Consider the following 21,361-nt stretch of genomic DNA (forward strand, 5'->3'; position numbering starts at 1 on the left):
ACTTATGTGAAGACCCAATACGATGTTCTTTGTTCTTTTTCTTATACAGAATATTCATTAGTGAATCTTACTACAGAGGCTGATATGAAGTGGTTTATGAATTGAGGAGGCTGAACTTATTTGTGTGCAAATGGCAAAGACCAAAGTGGTTTCAATTGCTCTGCGGAGATGAGGGCTGCCCATTTGCTAGACGGTTGCGAACTGGATACCCTCATGGGACCCTGTCAGCACTGTTTAGCCGTTCTGAAAATAACATGTCCGATTGTCATTTTAAAGCTAAATTGAATATCAAAAGCTGCTTTTAGCCTAATGAAAGGATTAGACTTCACTTGGAATGAGAGGAAAAAACTCATGAAGGCCTCATTCCCGCTCTTTAATTAATACCTCATTGTTCATCGTCATCACTTCATTGTTATCGTCGTAGTGATCTTTTTTTCATGGCAGAGCATGAAAAGGAAATTAGTCCACCGCAGGCTTATCAAATAATGTTGTGTTCATCAATATATTTGTTATATATCTAAATATGATATTTGGTCATTGACTGTAAATGAAGTCGTCGTCGTCGTCGTCGTCGTCGTCGTCGTCGTCGTCGTCGTCGTCTTCTTCTTCTTCTTCTTCTTCTTCTTCTTCTTCTTCTTCTTCTTCTTCTTCTTCTTCTTCTTCTTCTTCTTCTTCTATCTAAATATGCATTATGCATATTAAATAATTTTATCAAGGTATTCCAGCTGTCTTTAAATAATACAGAAAATGGTATAATTACATAGGCAACTGAGTGTCAGATGAAAAATGTTGCAACAACATGGTCGTGAGAGAGCTTGCAAGCACGAAATACAGAGACTAAATCCTGGCTGTTTTTAAAATCTCTAGCTGCCAGCTTCCTTCTGGGCACTGTTTTGATTATTTACCTTAATGAGCTGCAGGATTTGGGGCACTTAGCTCTTCACCCATTTTTATGTGATCCTGTTCAGATTGTCTTCAGAGGCCCTGCTCTCAGCATTCCTGGCTTCAGTTGTGTTGTGTAGGCCCTCTTCCAGGATCTGGGGTTTTCTACGGTAGTAGTTGTGAGAGTCTGAGACTTGCTCTTGGTGTTGAAGCTTTGTCTGTGACGTGGCAGACAAGTCAAGTCAAGTAAGCCTTTATTGGCATAAGAAAAAGTAAGAAAAGGGTTACATATTAGAAGTCAAAAATAATAACAAGAAGTCAAAATACAATTTGCAACTCTAAGCAATTCATGGAGTCTCTATATTAAATTTGCAACTAGTGCACGATGTGCGGGATCCTCATTATTTAGAAGGAAAATATCTTATGAAAGTCCGAAAGGCCCAAGCATTAGGAGGAGTTTGGATTTAAATTCCACCTTTCTCTCCTGTAAGGAGACTCAAAGTGGCTTACAGGTTCCTTTCTCTTCCTCTCCCCACAACAGACACCTTGGCTCATTCCGCACATGCAGAATAATGCACTTTTAAACTGCTTTCAGTGCTCTTTGAAGCTGTGCGGAATAGCAAAATCCACTTGCAAACAGTTGTGAAAGTGGTTTGAAAACGCATTATTTTGCATGTGCGGAAGGGGCCCTTGTGTGGGAGGTGGGGCTGAGAGAGTTCCAAAGCACTGTGACTAGCCCAAGGTCACCCAGCAGGAGTGGAGGAGTTCTGGTTCACCAGAAAGGCTTTTGCCACTCAGATGGAGGAGTGGGGAATCCAACCTGGTTGTCCAGATTAGAATCCACCTGCTCTTAACCACTGCACACCACGCTGGGTAGGAAGAGGGAGGTGGAACCGGAGTTGGTGGCGATGTGAAAGGCAAGAGAAGAAGATTGTAGGAAGGAACAAAGAAGAGGGGGATAGAATTTCCATTCTGCTGCAAGTTTCTTGTGGATCCCCCAACGTATATAAATGTATTTTACTTAAGAAGAATGTTCATTCAGGAAAGAATCCCTCTAGATCCTTGGTGGCGAACCTTTGGCACTCCAGATGTTATGGACTACAATTCCCATCAGCCCCAATTGGCCATGCTAGCAGGGGCTGATGGGAATTGTAGTCCATAACATCTGGAGTGGCAAAGGTTCGCCACCACTGCTCTAGATCTAAGGGCAAAGTAATCCAGTTTTTCCCATGTAAAGCTGCACGTTTAAAATAATTCAAGGCAAGGAAGCAGGAACAGCTGAGAAATTTATCTCACTGGAGTTCACTCTTCCGAGTCCAATAAATGCTCCTGATGATTGATGGGGGTGTAAGTTTCCAAATATATTCAATCATAAATATTTCTGAGAAATTCTGTTCTCAGTATAGACTTCTTTGCTTGTTCTTTTTATCTTTTTTCCTTTCTGATTTAGTTCTTCAAGTAGAATTAACCCAGATTTTAAAGCGTTGACTTTAACCAGATCTGGGTGGGGGTGGGGGACTGCTTAATGAAACAGTTCAAATGTGGATTTTAGTCAGGGCGAAAAGATAGCGTAGCTTGAGAGAAAAGGTTTTGACCGATATGGTGAAAGTACAGGGGAGCCCAACTTCACTTAATGGTCTTTGAATAGGGCCATGTATCCTATGAAAACAGAAGAAACATCAGGAACACAAGAATGGTCATGAAGGCTCTTTGTCAAAACAGCAATTCTTTTCAGTATAAAGAAAGATAACTGAATACAGTATTTAAGCCTCTTTTAGCTAGTTTACATGCTGGGCAGTTGATCAGTCCAGACTCCCATTATGACTGAAATTTAGTACAACCTCAAATATAATTACTTGTATAGGACCATGCACTCCGGTTCTTTGCCCTGAGCCCAAACCTGCCTTCCCCAAATGAAGACATATCTTGCTTGGATATAACAATTGATGTAGTCATTGTATTGTCGAAGGCTTTCACGGCCGGAATCACTGGGGTGCTGTGTGGTTTCCGGGCTGCATGGATGTGTTCTAGAAGCATTCTCTCCTGACGTTTCGCCTGCTTTCTCACAATACTAGAACCAGGGGGCATTCATTGAAAATGCTGGGGGGAAGAATTAGGACTAATAAAAGGAAACACTTCTTCACGCAACGTGTGATTGGTGTTTGGAATATGCTGCCACAGGAGGTGGTGATGGCCACTAACCTGGATAGCTTTAAAAAGGGCTTGGACAGATTTATGGAGGAGAAGTCGATGTATGGCTACCAATCTTGATCCTCCTTGATCTCAGATTGCAAATGCCTTAGCAGACCAGGTGCTCAGGAGCAGCAGCAGCAGCAGCCGCAGAAGGCCATTGCTTTCACATCCTGCATCTGAGCTCCCAAAGGTGGGCCACTGCAAGTAGCAGAATGCTGGATTAGATGGACTCTGGTCTGATCCAGCAGGCTAGTTCTTATGTTCTTATCTGTGGCTGGCACCTTCAGAGGATCCTCTGAAGATGCCAGCCACAGATACAGGTGAAACGTCAGGAGAGAATGCTGCTAGAACACGGCCATACAGCCCGGAAACCACACAGCACCCAAGATGTAGTCATTATATGTAAGCTGTCACTTGTATTGTATCGAAAGCCAAAGGTTAAATTGTCAAGTCCTCAGGACAGGGACTTGTTTTGGTTCTGATATACGTAGAAGTCCAGAGTTTTCCTTTTCTCCTTTCTTTTCTTTTGGAGATTTTGATGGCATTGTGCTTCCATTTACAGAGAATCACAACGGCTCCCAATTCTCCTTCAGTGAATTCCTGTTCCATTACTCTGGGTCCATCGCTGTCTCTTGGGAACATCTCAGAACTGACTGCAAGCAGCGAAATCAAAAAGCGGCGCGCGCCTCTCCCACCAACAGTGATGCCTCAGAGTGGAGAAGCAAACGGGCAGGAACAAGCATCCAGTCAGGTAAGGATTGTGTTTAAAAAACAAAGATGCGCGTCTTGATACACTTGATATCAAAGTATGCATTACATACTCTCCTGTCCTTTATATTCTGAAATAAGGAAAAGGTTTTTGGAGCCAATACTATCTAGGGCAGCGTTTTTGTCCGATGATGAGAAACTGATTTTCTTACTATCTGATATTGATTCCTATGTTTCTTACAAGATGGCTCTCTTTGCCCTGGCGGCTAGGAAATTACGAGCAAAGTATTTGAAGCGCTGTTTGAACTGATGTTCCAAAGTACTGGAGGTTAACTTAGACTAGCTGAAGAAGCTGCAAAAACATCTGACGTATTTGATGGGGCATTTTAATTTAGAGATTGCGAATACTAATAATTTATATTTTAATGTAAAACTAAGTTATTGTTTTAATTTAAATTATTGTTTTAACTAAGTTACTGTTTTAACTGCATGTATCTCTGTATTGTTATAGCCAATGGCTCAAACAATAAATACTTGACTGACTGGCATAACGCTAATTTCATTTGGTTGTGGTGGGTTTTCCGGGCTGTGTCCGTGGTCTGGTGGATCTTGTTCCTTTTTAAAAAAAATAATTTTTATTGTATAGTTTGAAATTTCAGTACATTTATACAATATATGCATTCTTGTTGACATATTCCAAACCATACTTTTTCCCCCTTCCCCCCCTCAATTTTCTTTCACATTTATTTAAGTAAGCAGCAGTAAGTTCATTCTTTGTACTCTCTTCTCCCATATTTCTTCTTTGACTCCAATGTCTTTCATCCAGTCCACAAATTGTGTCCATATCTTCAAAATGTCTCTCTGTTTCTCTTGCCATAAATTATTTCTTGCCATTATTTCAGAAATGTCCAGTTGTATTTGTTCCCATATACACTCAAGCCATTTCAAAATAGTCCATTTCTTCTTATCTTTCCATCCCAATGCTATTACTGCCTGTGCAGCTCTTGTCATCCTTTTATACATTAAACCATATTTTTATCTATTTTATTCTCCTCAATTATACCTGTAAACAGCAAACATTTGTTTAAATCTATTTTAAACTTCACAAGTTTCTCTATATACAATATTTTTCCCAAATTTTTTTAACCTCTTTACATTCAATCCACATATGAGTGTAGTATGCCCCAGTTCTCCACAGTGCCAACATTTTGGACTAAGTCCTCTAATCATATGAGCTAGTTCAGGGGTAGGGAACCTGCGGCTCTCCAGATGTTCAGGAACTACAATTCCCATCAGCCCCTACCAGCATGGCCAATTGGCCATGCTGACAGAGGCTGATGGGAATTGTAGTTCCTGAACATCTGGAGAGCTGCAGGTTCCCTACCCCTGAGCTAGTTGTATTGGAGTTCTATACCATTTAAGTATTATTTTTCTTTCCATCTCTGCATACTTTTCTATTTTTATATTATTTATACTTTCCAGTATGCGTTCTATGTTTTCATTGTCTAACATTTCTTCCTTCTCCCATTTTTGTTTTAATACTCTTTTCATGAATTCCTTGTCCTCTATCATAGGCCCTTTCCGCACGGGCCATATATGGCGCCCTGGGGACGGCAAAAAAGCTGTCCCCAGGGAGCCGTTCACACAGGGGGTGCAGCTGCTTCGCAGCCGAGCCGCCCAAGCGGCACGAAGCCGCCATTTTCCGACCTCGCTTCCCCAGCGATTTTCCGACCTCGCTTCCCAATGTGCCTTCCCTCCCCCCGTATCCGGTCCACCTACCTGCTCTGCGGCCCTTCGGCACATCACCAAGGCCTGGGGACACGCCCCCTCTGCCCTGCGACTCCAGAGCGGTCGCGCAGGGCAGGGGGGCGTGGCAGCGCCGTCGTCCCGGGAGGTTCTGGGACTGTTCATGCGAACATGACGCCGACCCAACCCTTACCGTGGCCGTGTGGAAGCGGCCATACATTTGTATATAAAACCTAGGATCTTTGTTTTATCTTTCTCATGGGCTGATTCCGCATGGGCTGATTCAGCAGTGTGAAAATGGTGTGAAAATGGTGTAAAAGGGTTTAAAACGATGCAAAAGGGTTTATACTGTTTTCACACCATTTTCACACCGCTGTTTTTTTGGCCCATGTGGAATCAGCCATAGCTTTTCAGGCATTGTGCCATTATACATTCTCCTTTTATTCTTGAAACCTTTATTCTTTCCCAAATCCCTCTTAACACTAACCAATTCTCTGTACCTCCTATTTCTATAAGGTGGATCTTTTTTCTAACGTTTCGCCTGCATCTGTGGCTGGCATCTTCAGAGGTGTATCACAGAGGGAAGTCTGTTATACACTGTGTCCAATGCTAATTTCATTGTTTGTGACTTTTAAAAACTCAAACGGGCTACAGACTACGATATTCAGCCTTCTCTCTTCCAGTATGTTACTTTTGCCTCGTTGTTACACCTGCCTTAATAGGATCAAAAGCAGCTAAAGAGGAAAAATCTAGAGAAGAAAATCAGGAGATAGGGAGAGATTTAAGATGCTCTTTCTTGTGCATCCTGCTTTCTTCCTTCAAATTTCCATCCACAGTTAGAGGCTCAAGTATCTCTTCATTGACATGTCCACAGGTTTAGCCAAGAGGGATGGAAAGGTTGGAGGTGGAACAGTGGTAGAGAAAGAAGGGGTTAAAACACCTTTCGCTGCTTTTGGAGGGGGAAGAGAACGGGGAAAAGCTATGTAAAGTAATGTTACAGCACCTCACTGTAATTCTGTTTTCCTTGAGTGCGTTTCTGGGTCAAGAGACGTTTTCAGGGTCATTTCTGTTTGGGAAAAATGGTGTGAGGAAAAGTGTGAGCCTCCTAGGAGCAGCAATGGCATAGTGGTTAAGAGCAGGTGCATTCTAATCTGCAGGAACTGGGTTTGATTCCCCACTCTGCCACTTGAGCTGTGGAGGCTTATCTGGGGAATTCAGATTAGCCTGTACACTCCCACACATGCCAGCTGGGTGACCTTGGGCTAGTCACAGCTTCTTGGAGCTCTCTCAGCCCCACCCACCTCACAGGGTGTTTGTTGTGAGGGGGGAAAGGGCAAGGAGATTGTAAACCCTTTTGAGTCTCCTTACAAAAGAAAAAGAGGGGATATAAATCCAAACTCTTCTTCTTCTTCCTTCTCCTGTCCTCCATGAATCCTATCCAAATCGGGCCTTTGTACACCTGGGAAGCACAGAACTGTAGAATGTGTTTCTTGATCCTTCCTGGGGAAAATACAGTGGACAGTTGGGCCCTGGCTGCAGAGAAACCTCAGATGTTTCAGCAAAGTTTTGCCTAGAATCAGCTAACAGTAGTTAGTGATAGCCTTGATGTCAACTGTTTCAGCCAAGTGCCCAGAGAAACCACTTGAGATCTGAACATGTTCTCATTTTTTTTGACATCTGGTGGAACTGTGATGATGCAAAATGCAAGGGAGAAGACAGCGCATGCATATTGATTTTACTGCAAAAGGGAAGATAGAAGTAGTCTGGTTGAGAGAGGAGACAAAGTCTTCTGAGCTTAGTACTCAATTTTCTTTTCAGCCCCCTTTCCTCCCCCCACGCCCCTAGCAACACTTCTGGACTCCCATTGTAGGGGCTCATACTGTGTCTACTGGCAGATGGCCAAGGATTTGAGAACTATATTTGGAGAGGAGAAAGAAAAACAAAAACTTTCCAGCATTTCAAATTAAAGTAGCTGGAAGGAATACAAATACCAGGAAATAACATTGTTGCTCTATCTCCAAAAGAATATTACAGACCTCAGAAATGGTCAACAAGGGGCTAGAACACCTTCCTTGTTATGGTTGGCTAAACATTTGTGTTTCCTTAGTTCGGAAAAAAGATAACTAAAGGGAAACATGGCAGAGACTAATATAATTATGAATGGTCTAGAGTGAGTGATGTTGTGTGCCCTCTTGCATAATATTAGGATCTGTAGCTTCTAGTGAAATTGAGATGCATTGAAAGTCCCTAGCTCATCTGTCTGTAAAAAGGACTGGGGAAATTCAGAACAACTATGTAAAACAGGATAGATACACCCATACACCACACACCATGGCAATTGCATACATAGAGATCTATTAGTAAGCATTAGACAAGAAGTCATAGGGCCTTTCCCCACTTTTCCCTCGGGCGCCATCGCTGCGTGCAATTCCCACTGCGCGGCATCCCTGGCGTGCGCCCAGGTGTCCCCACAACCCCGCGCTCTGCGTGGGGTCATCAAAAGGCGCCCTTTGCAAGAGCGCCAGGGATGCCTCGCGCTGAGGGAGTGCAACAGTGGCAGCGTCGGGGCAGCTGCGCTGTCGCCGCCCCTCTCGTGAGGAGGGTAGGGGAACCCCGCGCTACTCTCCTCAAGTAGCGCGGGGCTTAAGGTAAGTGGGGAAAGGCCCGTAGAGGTTCTGTTGGGTCTGCCTATAAGCCCCTTCCACACATGCAGAATAATGCACTTTCAATCCACTTTGCAGCTGGATTTTACTGTGCGAAATAGCAAAATCCACTTGCAAACAATTGTGAAAGTGGATTGGAAGTGCATTATTCTGCACGTGCGGAAGGAGCCTAAGTATCAATCAAGACAGCTAAATTAAAATTCCCAAATGCAGAGGTGTCATACCACTTGGTAGCAGATGCTGGGGGTGAGCATCAAGGGGAATGCTATTTCCTTTGTGACCTGTTCGTGATTACCCAGAAGCATCTGGCTGACTGCAACTATAAAGCAGACCAGATGGACCTTGATTTGATTTACCCGTCCTCCCCCCGTTCTAGTACAAGAATTCTGAAGTACAGAGAATTGTGGAATTTTCAGGAAGTGCTGTGGCTACTAGGAGTATGCACTCCCCCCCCCCACTTGGAATTTTGTGAAAAATCGGGGGGGGGGGGGGGCCACATCCCCATATTACTTTGGGGGGGTTTCGAAATTTTGCAGGTCTATTAAACCCAACCATTTTATGCTGCCTCTCCGCTCCACACGGAGTTAGGAGGCAGCAGCGTTGGTGGCAGGTCCAAAGCGACCCAAATCATGCTGAATTTTTTCAGCATAATTCAGGATCTTCCTTTCGGATCTCTTTAAATTGCCACCTTTTTTCAAGTGAAAAAAACCTCCCAAAATACTGATGAGGGGTACTCCCATGCCCCTCGCCCTGCCGGGCCTGGCAGAAGCCGGGCCAGCCTCGCCCAGCCAGGCTGCTTTTTCAACTGAACTAAGGTAAGTGGGCAGGGGTGGAGTGCTGGGGAGGGGGGGCACCGTGGGTTGGGCGGGGGACTGAAGAGGGGTGGGGGCCGTGTGCCATTTCCCCCCACATGCCACTGGTCACCACCACCAAGTAATTGCTTGGGGTAGGCTACAGCTAATCACAGAACAATTGCGTTTGTGAGCTGTGAGCGGTCACAAAGTTGTGGCAGGTTCTACGGCCAGGATCCTCCCGCAGTGGACACAGCCGCTTCCAATTGGCTACTTCCTTCACATGCACATCATATGATGGCTCCTGGGATTTGTGAAGCATCTCCTGCTCCCAGGAAGCCGAGGAAAGCCAGGAGTAGCTGTTTCCTTTGCAGAAGAGATGCTGTTTAGAAAGGGGAGGGCTCACTCTTTGTACAGCCACAGGGAGAGGTAGCCAAACTCTGACAGTTGAGAAAGTCTATCAGTGGGTAAGCTGAGAAGGCACAGTTATTGTGCACCTGCCTGGAATGAGTTCAGCTGGTAGAAAGTGACCAGAAGTTCCCATGTTTTTTTTCTGTCTCGTACTAGATCTGTGGTGGCGAACCTTTGGCACTCCAGATGTTATGGACTACAATTCCCATTGTCCATAACATCTGGAGTGCCAAAGGTTCGCCACTACTGTACTAGATTCTTCTAATTTCATGCCTAAACGAGAGCCAGCGTGGTGCAGTGGTTAAGAGCAGGTGGATTCTAATCTGGGGAACCGGGTTTGATTCCCCATTCCGCCACCTGAGTGGCAGAGGCTTATCTGGTGAACCAGATGTGTTCTCCTACATTCCTGCTGGGTGATCTTGGGCTAGTCACAGTTCTTTGGAATGCTCTCAGCCTCACCTACCTCACAAGGTGTCTCTTGTGGGGAGAGGAAGGTAAAGGAGCTTGTAAGCCACCTTGAGTCTCCTTACAGGAGAGAAAAGGTGGGGGTATAACCCCCTCCTCCTCCTCCACCTCCTCAAGTAATAAGCAGGAACTAGGATGTACGCTGGCAGGCATCACAGTTCCTCTGGGCGCTGTCCTGAGGATCATTGACTCAGAGTATTCTACTAGGCTCCCACCTTTTGTTTAATGCAGATTTCACTTTTTAATTTCACCATTTTGATCATGTCACTTCGCTTTGCATTGCACTTAGGTGTTTTGTACAGGGGTCAACAGCACTTCATGGGAAACATTTATGCAATCCGGTACAGGAAAATATTGCTGGATGTGCTGTCAAGTTTTGTGTTTCATTTAAAAATATATATAATACTTTCAAGTTTTGCTCACAGATCCTGTTGCAAATTTTAAAATGGATTTATGATCCTAATTTTTTTAATTGGGTGCTGTGAAGGCACAGCCAACTTACAGCGACCCCATAGGGCCGTGGTGGCGAACCTATGGCATTCCAGATGTTCATGAACTACAATTCCCATCAGCCCCTGCCAGCATGGCCAATCCATAGAAAGTGTGATTATAGAAAGGTGTAAGGGTGGCCAACCTATGATGCTCCAGATGTTCATGGACTACAATTCCCATCAGTCCCTGCCAGCATGGCCCATTGGCCATGCCGGCAGGGGCTGATGGGAATTGTAGTCCATGAACATCTGGAGTGCCATAGGTACGCCAGCATTGCCATAGGGCAGGGGTGTCCAACTCCGGCGCTTCAGATGTTCATGGACTACAATTCCCATCAGCTCCTGCTGGCATGTATCTTATAGCCTATGCTGCTGTTGTAGGTCAGCTACAAAGGGGAAATTTAGTGACTAAGTAGTTTCTACATCATTATGGGGAATGAGTTAGCAGTTACATGGGGCAGCAGTTACATGGGACAGCCTCATTTGATATTCCAAGGAAGAGAGAGGGGGAAGAGATCTTTACAAGATCTTGCTTTTTAATTCAAGCCAGGCTGTAGAGACCCGAAAGTGTAACAAGCCTATGAATGCCTTTGTCTTAAGTTGAACCAAAGTGAACATTTTGCCTGACAATCCAGGCGTGCTGCTCTGATTTTTGTTTATGGAGAATACCTGCAAGTCGCTTAGGTGATAGAAATGCTGTCATGTGAAGGGTTTGCCCACAAATAAAATAAGGTTTGGCAAAAACTGTGCCTCATACAAGGCAGACGAAAGAACAAATTCTTCTCCAGTCAACAATTTTCATCATAGGAACGATCTCTGTGAATAAACCAGTGATGGCGAACCTATGGCACGGGTGCCAGAGGTGGCACTCAGAGCCCTCTCTGTGGGCACGCACACACAGTGTTCGTCATGTGGGGGTGGAAAATCACCTCCCCCATACACACATCTAGGGTGGCCTGGGCCACTGAGCACGACATGCGCGCACCGTGGTGACCAGGGAGGATTCAGCTGATGGGCCTGCTGCCTGTGCTCCAGGTGGCTTCTGCCCAAGGGGGGGTGGGGCGCAGAGGAGGCAGAGATGCCAGAGAGGCACAGAGCAGTGCACCAGGACTTGCTGGAGGCTAGAGCAGGCTGGTCCCTGCTCAAGTGTGTGGGTTTTTTCTAAACTAAAACCTCAGCATTCAGGTTAAATTGCCGGATTGGCACTTTGCAATAAATAAGTGGGGTTTGGGTTGCAATTTGGGCACTCGGTCTTAAAAAGGTTCGCCATCACTGGAATAAACTGTTGTTAATTCAGAAATCAGTCCAGATGGGAAGGAGAGGTGGCTGCATCATATGGAAAGGAAGCAACGGGGGTGCTGTTTATTTGAAACACCAGCAGACAGAACTTATCTTTATGAAGTTTTTTGGAATAAAAATATTCACGGGTTCACGTCTTTAGTTTATGGGAATAGATTTGGATATGTGCTTTTCTCCGGGAAGAACGTCAGGTCTTCATTAAAGGACTTCCTTCCATAAATAGATAAGATGTTTGTTTAGTAAATTTTATTTATACGCAGCTGTTACTAACAGGAAAATCCTGCAACAGTAGAATGTTAGTTAATGAGACTAGTAGATTTTTATTTGAAAAAGAGGATCTATTTTGTGTTGTCACTTTAGAAAGGGAGGAAAAATTCCTAGTTGAAATGGTTTTCGAATAAAAATATATTGAACAGAAATTTTTAAAGATTCTAGTTTTCTAAATCAGCTTAAAAAGAACTTTATTTGTTAGCCTTCTATGATTAAGTTCAACTGAAACCTGAATTAATTGTGACTTAGGAGTTTCATTGGTTTCCATAGAATTCAGTTATGATAAACATTAACTGAACTGGAGCCAGTTAGCAAGCCAAAGCGGTAAAAAAATTCCAAATTTATGTTGCAATTAAATTACGCTTGGTAGTATTTGTGTGTTTACTTTTTCAAGTCTGATTATCTTTTCTACTGTATTTTTTCATGATCTAGCTATAGTCTTAGTGAGTATCATAAGCATAATATTCATCTAACAGAAAAATCTCTCTAATATTTATCTTTGCCACCACTGTGTGCTGTGTTGTTTCTCTGAAAGTACAAGTGAGTAATGATATCCATGGGTGATGGTTCCTTCTACCCCGTTGTATGTAGCCAATATAAGCCATTTGAACCTTATAGGAAGAGGGCATTTAATTTGCGGAAAGTCTTATTTCTGGGGCTGGGTAGGTATGGCTAAGCAGCACCCCCTGTGGAGGGGGACCTCTTTTTGGGGTCACTGGTCATTTCCTGTTGTTAGGCAGGGCTTTTCTGCACTGCTTCTCAGAACAGCTGGGAAATGGAAACAAAAACAAAATGAATTTTAAATAGCCCTGTGCTAAGTCCTACTGCAGCTGGAGGCCTTCTTCCTTCCGTATCCTCCATTCCTTAACTGATGTTTGCATTTATTGGTTGTTTCAAATTAATAGGCTGTATTTGGACATTGCAATCAAAATTTGGGCTCATGCACTTGCCTTGCTTCTCCTTCATCCTCTTTTGTATATATTGAATCAGAGGGAACGGGATTCACGTACACTCATCGTAGATGATCTACTGGTAAGATCCTTGTCCAAAGAGCTGTCCATTGCAGACACCCACACAACAATCAGCCAGCTTCAACAACATAGCTACCTAATCAACTTCTAGAAGAAGCTTTCTGACAACCACTCAGAAATTGGATCACCTGGGTCATTATAGATTTGTTGCACAAGAAGCTCTTCCTCCTGGAGGCCAAAACGCAGAAGATCAAGAACTTGACCATCTTAGTCATTCAAAGCAGTACATCCCCTTTGATTCAGCAAGCCAAATAGATTCCACACTGTCAGGGAGACCTCATGCCTGACTCCTACAATGTCTCCTTCATCCATTCCAGACAGACATAATGCTCAAGCAAGACGGAACAATTCTTGTGCCACTTCAGGTAAAATCCAGCCTAACCTGGTGGACCTCTCAGCCAACCAGAACAAGGGCAAGCTCTACTACATCACAAACTAACACCAGATGTTTTCAGATGCCAGCCTGATGGTATGGAGGGGGGTTCTGGACAACAAACCAGTACAAGGTCAGTGGTCTACTCCAGAACTCACTCTCCCAATAAACATCCTGGAGAATAGAGACATTTCAAGTCCAAAATTGTGGGGAAGCATCTTTTTTTGAGAATGGACAACATATCCACCAAAATGTATAAAGACAACCAAGGGGGGTCCAGATCTTTCAAACTGCACACAGAGGTGTTGAAAATCCTCACATGGGCAGAGAGACCTGGCATTACTGAAGGTGGAGCACATCAAAAGAATTTTGAACATGCAAGTGGACTGTCTGGGACAGTCGACTGATGAGACCGAATGGTCCCTAAAGAACAATCTATTGGACCTGATAACATCACGCACGGGACTGCCAGTTCTGGACCTCTTCACCTCAGAAAGTAGGTGGAAAGTTCTTCTCAAGATACTTCAGCAGGAAGGTGGAAGTGACAGATGCCCTGACCATGAGGTAGCCTCGGATCTTCTGTACACCTTCCCCACAATTCCTGTTCTCCCCAAGCTGCTACAAAAAAGCAGTGAATTGGGGGCTTAGATGACAGTGATAGCACTATACTCATCCAGATGACCATGGTTTCCCATGCTGCAAGAGATGTCAGTGTTCCCCCCCCAATGACCATCCCTACGTCACCAGGCATTCTGACCCAAGGACCAATCTTCCACCCTCATGTGACTAAGCCTCACTGCTTGGAGATTGAGCAGTGGAGGTTCCCAAATATAGGCTACTCAGCGGCTGTAACTTCCACCATTTTAGACTCCTGCAGACCTTCTACAGTCTGCATGTACGACACTACGTGGTTAGCAATTCGCTTCTACCAAACCTTAATACATCATCCTTTGTTAGACCAAGGGTGTCCTATTGCTTACCTAGTTCTTGCATCCAGTGGGAATAGAACTGATCATTATTAAGTTCATAATGCAGGCCATCCTTCTTTGTCCAAAGAATAATTATTTGTTTATATTATAAGGTTTGCAGCCATGCTTTAGCTCAATAGACCCTTGGCCCAGTTCTAACCTTAAAGATCTTTGCTAGTTAGGAGGCAGACCCCATTAATTAATTTCACAGTAACTTTAATCCCACAAGAAGGCAGAGAATGCCTTAAACCAGAGAGAAGGAGGAAAACTCAGTACTGCTATCCAATCTCGTAGAAGGAAAATGATTTAGGCATTATCGGTGGAAGCTTCATAAGCTCTTTTGAAGCCTTCCTTGTTGAAGAACGAACAAACATTATGACGAGATCTGAACAATTGCAAGTCCAACTAACCAAAGTTCACCAATGAGTATGAATAGAGCAGCAACAAAACTATTGGTTTAGTAAGCCAGTGTGGACAACCGTGTTGGATGCAGAAGCCCTAGGTTCAGACTTCCTGCTTGTTATGTAGTTCATTTGAATGGCTTTGAGCAATGCTGGCTGCCACTTTAATCTTCCTTAGTCTTCTGCAAGGGTAGAATGGGATATGTTTATGTGTTCTTTTCTTTCATGTATGAAAGGAATAATATAAATGCAATAAATAACATCTATACTCTGTCTCAGCAAGAGATAAAAATACAATCATGGTGGCGCAGCAGGAAATGACAGCTGCGTCTTTCTGACATTTAAAAAAATCCCCATTTTCTGGTAGAATGTAAAAAGTTATTTTAAGCACCGCTTGTGTCCAAACCTTTATTCTGTCCACTATTAAGCTCGCTACCTTGATAAAAGAGCATTTTTAAAGTGCCTCTAAAGCAGTGGTTTTCAACCTGGAGGTTGGGACCCCTTTGGGGGTCGAACGACCCTTTCACAGGGGTTGCCTAAGACTCTTCATCAGTGTTCTACATCTGTAAAATGGATAATTGTTAGGGTTGAGGGTCACCACAACATGAGGAACTGTATTAAAGGGTTGTGGCATTAGGAAGGTCAAGAACCACTGCTCTAAAGACTAATAGTAGAATGTGCCTGTTGCACCCGCCATTTTGAGTCAGCGTCAGCAGGCTCTGTGCTGATGCCGACTCAAAATGGCGGGTGCAACAGGCATGTTCTGCTAACAGGCACTAATTTTTTTTTATCAAGGTAGCGAGCTTAACAGTGCACAAAAGAAAGATTCTGACACAAGCGACGCTTAAAATAACTTTTTTAATCCTACCAGAGAATCGGGACGGGAAGAACTAGGCAGGCAATTGAAGAAGGTCCAGGATGTGACTGCAGATTCATTCAGAACTGAAGTTCTTTCTTTCAGTGAGACAAGGTATAATATTCCTTTGCCGAAGATGCCATTATAAACTCAACTGAAATTTCATGCAGTAGTGATTCTACAGTTAGATTGAAAAATAGACTCGAGAGATAATTTTGTGCTCATCATAAAAGCCTTTTAAATGTCTTCTTTTCTTGCCTGAGCTCTCAAAAGATATTTTAAGATATGTTGTTGTAGCCATTTGTGTTCCAGTTGTCTGAACAGCTGGCCCCAGCTGGTTGCTTGCTGGAGATATTTAAGGTTGTTTTTTTGCCAAATACAGCTGGAATATGGCACAGGCAAGAGAGAGAGGTGGGACCGATCAACTATTTTTTATAGTCACCAGATGCCTTCTGTGCATTTTTGTTGATCTTGAGCCCTGTTAACACTATTAAAATAGCCTGCGCTATACCTATACGCGAGGCCCTACTCTCGCTGTGTCAGTTTAACCCTGTTGCAGACACACTTGTCTTTTCACCTCAGGAGGTCAGGCTGACCATACAAAATTAATTTGGGAGTGATTTGGTGGGGAACTGTAACTATGTAACGCAGATCAAAAAACAGTTCCGAAGTTGAATCTCTCCATCTCCTTCCTTAATTAAATAAAGACACAATTGAACGGAAAAATGTGCAGCAATTTGAGAGTTTTGTTGGGGGGTTTCTGAGCCTTGCTTCGCCAGCAATTAAAAGAGGGATTTGAATGCGCTACGGTGTCATTTTTATAGACATTCTCAATTGATCCCTTGGAAACTCTACCGCATTGAGCAAGATGCTGAAGGAGTTGTGTTTTGTTATTCTGATTATTCTGATTTTTAAAAATTATTTATGTATTTTTCTTTCCCTCATGTGACTTGTTCCGTGGGGTCAAGGCCGTGAGCCAGTTCGTATTCAGCAACACATCCAAGTGGAAACACTGGTTCAGCGGAGAGGATGGGATTAAATTAGTTTATCTTCATTATATCTAATTCAGAAAACACTGTCACAGGGTATTAGAGAGATGTGTTTTTGTCTTTGGAGAGGAAGGGAGGTTTCCTTCAATGTCAAGGCCGTGTGGGTCATGCTTTCTGAACCTTGTGACACATTTCCTGTGTTCCCTCAACAGTGTCGTGAACCTTGTTCTCTTGTGTATCTGACCGTCTCTTCTGAGTAAGGGCTGGTATTTTTCTTTCTCCATTTTCTGAGGCAGGATGCAGTGAATCAGTTTCTTTTTATTCCAGTCAAGCACATTTCCCTCTGCACTGTTTTCCAAGACTAGTTTCCAGTTTTACAATCCCCCTAGGGCAGGAAAACAAAATAGATTCCCATTGTAAAAGGTTTGGCTATATAGAAATAACAACAACACAACAACAACGGCGGGAATACCATCAAGGCCATCAACACCTGGGCCATACCCGTCATCAGGTACACTGCGGGAATCATCAGCTGGACACAGGCTGAGTTGGAAGCATTGGATAGAAAAACTCAGAAGCTTATGACAATGCACCATGCCTTACACCCACGCAGTGATACTGATAGATTATACCTTCCCCGGAGATCTGGTGGCAGAGGCTTACTGCAAGAAGGCCATTGCTTTCACAGCCTGCATGTGAGCTCCCAAAGGCACCTGGTGGGCCACTGCGAGTAGCAGAGAGCTGGACTAGATGGACTCTGGTCTGATCCAGCTGGCTTGTTCTTATGTTCTTATGTTCTTAAGTACAGCAAACAGCGGAAGAGGAGGAGCATGCACTGGCCGATTATGTGAAGGAAAGTCAAGAACAGGCATTGATTGAAGTGAAGAACAGACATTTGCTGCAGACCCAGAAAACCAAACAAGAATACAGAAAAATATTGATTAAAACGAGGACTGAAAGCTGGCACAACAAAGCTCTGCACGGCCAATTTCTGGAGAAAATCAAAGACAAGGTGGATAACGAAAAGACCTGGCTGTGGTTAACAACTGGAGCTCTGAAAAAGGAAACTGAATCTCTGATTTTAGCCGCTCAAGAGCAAGCCATTCGAACAAATTCGATCAAGGCCAAAATCGAAAAATCCTCAGATGATGCAAAATGAAGATTGTGCAAAGAAGCTGATGAAATTGTAGATCATGTCCTCAGCTGCTGCAAAAAGATTGCCCAGACTGAGTACAAACCCAGACACAACTCAGTGGCCAAGATGATCCACTGGAATTTATGCAAGAATTACAACATAAGAACAGCTAAGAACTGGTGGGAACATTGTCCAGAGAAAGTAATGGAGAATGAGAAGGTCAGGATCCTGTGGGACTTTCGAATCCAAACGGGCAAAGTGTTGAAACACAATACACCAGACATCACCGTGATCGAGGACAAGAAAGTGACCATCATCGACATAGCTGTCCCCGGTGACAGCAGGGTAATTGAAAAAGAACACGAGAAGGTCACTAGATACCGCGATTTGAAAATCGAGCTTCAGCGTCTATGGCACAAACCAGCTGAGGTCGTCCCAGTGGTAATCAGCACGCTGGGCGCCATCCCAAATACACTAGGGCAGCACTTGAAACATCTTCGAATTGACAAAATTAACATCTGTCAAATTCAGAAGGCAGCCCTGCTGGGATCCGCATGAATACTACGCCGATACAGTACAACTTCCTAGGCCTCTGGGTGAGTCTCGAATTGTAATGAAGGCCAACAACCAGCTAAAGATCTGGCAGCTGTGAAATCTACAATAATAATAATAATAATAATAATAATAATAATAATAATAATAATAATAATAATAATAATAATAATAATAATTTGAAAATCGAGCTTCAGTGTCTATGGCACAAACCAGCTGAGGTCGTCCCAGTGGTAATCGGCACGCTGGGCGCCATCCCAAAAACACTAGGGCAGCACTTGAAACTTCTTCAAATTGACAAAATTAACATCTGTCAAATTCAGAAGGCAGCCCTGCTAGGATCCGCACGAATACTACGCCGATACATTACAACTTCCTAGGCCTCTGGGTGAGTCTCGAATTGTAATGAAGGCCAACAACCAGCTAAAGATCTGGAAACGGTGAAATCTACTACAACAACAACAACAACAACAACAACAACAACAACAACAACAACAACAACAACAACAACAAATCTTGCTGTCAACCCCTTCTGCAGAATCTGAGTTTGGGGGCTTCCTATTCTTGCTTCCTATTCTTGGTGGAGGATCAGGAAGGTCAGGGTGTCTAGCTTTCCAAAATTGAAGTATGAGGTTCGCCCAGGAAGCTAATTGCTGAATAAAGAATGTGACTTGACTTTTAGGGAATTGATTTGCAATATTTTTTATTAAAAAATTCAGACGGCTTTCAGAAACAAAGCCTTCCCTTGCGTCTGATTCGGAGATTGAAAATGGTCCAGAATGCAGCGGCGCGTATGCTCACGGGAGGTGCCATGAGAGAACACATCACGCCTGTGCTTCGCCGCTTGCACTGGTTACCGATTGAATACCGAATCATTTTCAAGGTGTTGGTGTTAACCTTTATGGCCTTACGCGGCTTGGGACCTACGTACCTGCGGGACCGTCTTACCCCATATGTCCCGAATCGGCCTCTGCGTTAGGCAGAGGCCAATCTACTGGTGATCCCTGGCCCCTCAATGATACGGCTGGCCTCCACCTGGGCCAGAGCCTTTACAGCTCTGGCCCCCGCCTGGTGGAACGCTCTCCCTCCAGCTGATCGGGCCCTGCGGGATCTCGTTGAATTCCGTAGGGCCTTCAAGACAGAGCTGTTCCACCGGGCCTTTGGAGAGTCTAGCCGTTGATTGGGGCCCCTACCCCCCCTCCTATGATCTTATAACATCAAGCGGATTCTACCGCCCGTCCCCTTTGGAGTTTGGGAGAACGGAAATTGGTGCCATCTTGTTTTAACGCTACACTATTGTATTGTATTTTAATGGGGCTGGGTTTATTTTTATTAGAGCCGTATTTAATTTATATTACTGAATTTTAACCTATTATTGTGCTCTATTATATATTGTTCACCTCCCTGAGCCCTTCAGGGGAGGGCGGTTTATAAACCCAATAAATAATAATAATAATAATAATAATAATAATAATAATAATAATAATAATAATAATAATAATAATAATAATAATAATAATAAGTTTTGTCCAGTGCTGAGAAACCTTTGTCAGTGGTCTCTAGCCTGTTGGAAGAACTGCAGTCTCATTATTGAAAACCACAACAATCAAACAAGCTCAAACCTTGTTTAAATTTGTATTGTAGTCATACTTGCAGTTGGCACCTGAATCACTTTTACGCTTTCCTGTTCTAGAAAGAAATGTGGAGAGTTTATTTGCACTCAGATGGTGCTGTTAATATGAGAACAGTCCAGCCAAGGTTAAGCCGAGTGAAAGTGTTAGCACCCCATTTCGAAAACCAGCAGCGTCCCCTTCCAAAGAGATCTCTTTGCTTTCTGTTCAGAAGTTAGATTTGTGGCCATGGGACGCTGCTTAGGTTCAGCCTGATTGAGCTGTACGGTTCTGCAATAAATAGATAAATATAGACAACAAAAAACTTGTCCTGTTCAAAAATCGTCCCCAATTCCTTCATACATGGATTAAAAAAAAATTACTTGTCTCTAGCTGGGCTAGAACTGCCAACCTTTTATACTGCAGCACAAAGGTTAGCCACCTGAGCCACAAGGACCTTACTAGCTGAAGGGGATAAATACTAGGCTTTAAGTGAATGCAAGGTTACTGCTCCCTTGCATTGCTATGTCACTGGCTCTATGTTGCCTCAAATCAATGTCGATCTCGACTCCACGGGAAAAAAAAGGGGCTGCGTGCGCATCGAACGCTGATTGGGCAAAAGGCTCCGTGTCACTATCAGTGGTGGGGAATTCAATTCCGGATTCACCTCCGAGGTTCCCCACTTGGTGTGTGTTTTTGGTGTGTGTTTTTTAAAAAGTTGTGTGTTTTTGGTGTGTGTTTTTTAAAAAGTTGTACATGCATTGAGGTTCCAAAAACAGACACTCTGGGGGGCAGGGGGAGCGGCAGAAACAGGGTGAATCTGTTTTCGTGGCTGGAGTAGTGGGTAATGCTGCAGGAAACCTGGATATTTGGAGTGACGAGCACACATCTAATGGTGAGTGGGGAATCGACCATGGAAACAGGACTAAATAAATTAGTTGGAAAGGAGAGATGTATGTATACATGGACCCCGAAATATTCTTTACCCTAATCAGAGCATGAATGCAGACAGCAGCAAAAATCCGACAGCTTGGAATTGGTGTGGTTTGTATTAATGTCTGCTGTTTTTGGGAATTGCCTTCTTGAACATATTTGAAGAATGTCATCTCAGGACATGTTCTGTCTTGCATATTATATAATTCTGTGTGATGTGCGGGGTGTCTATTTTCCACATTTCTTATCCTGACTCACACCCATTGTCTCTTGAGGTTCAGCGTTTGTTTTTGCACCGCCCCAGTCACATTTATAAAAGTACAATTGCAGAAAGCACTCCCAACAATATTTTTCCGTTTCCTTCAAGCCCTTCCTTTCCCTTGATAATTACTTCTGCCTTTTCCCTTCCTATTTTCAACCACTCTTGTAACAGTTCTGAGATCATAATATAAAGATACTTGGGCCTCACTGACTCAATTAGCAGGGTCTCCAAGCCGTAGCTCTACACAAACAGCTGGAATTCGATATGTCTGGTTAACATGAATAGCAGAAAAATAAGCAAGCATGACATCTTAACAGCTTAGCTAAAATCTG

The 21,361-nt window shown here is 43.6% G+C and overlaps 1 protein-coding gene across 5 annotated transcripts in view; it reads left to right on the top strand.

The window, feature by feature from the left end:
- The window catches only part of COBL (cordon-bleu WH2 repeat protein), a 239,104-nt gene that overhangs the window by 139,584 nt on the left and 78,159 nt on the right, over nt 1-21,361 (top strand). For all 5 annotated transcript variants that reach the window (XM_048511299.1, XM_048511297.1, XM_048511302.1 and 2 more), the window contains one exon: nt 3,638-3,826. In XM_048511299.1, the coding sequence (XP_048367256.1) occupies nt 3,638-3,826 (189 nt within the window). The remainder of the gene's footprint in view (nt 1-3,637; nt 3,827-21,361) is intronic.

Source organism: Sphaerodactylus townsendi, linkage group LG11 (assembly GCF_021028975.2).
Source record: "Sphaerodactylus townsendi isolate TG3544 linkage group LG11, MPM_Stown_v2.3, whole genome shotgun sequence".
NCBI classification, from domain to species: domain Eukaryota; kingdom Metazoa; phylum Chordata; class Lepidosauria; order Squamata; family Sphaerodactylidae; genus Sphaerodactylus; species Sphaerodactylus townsendi.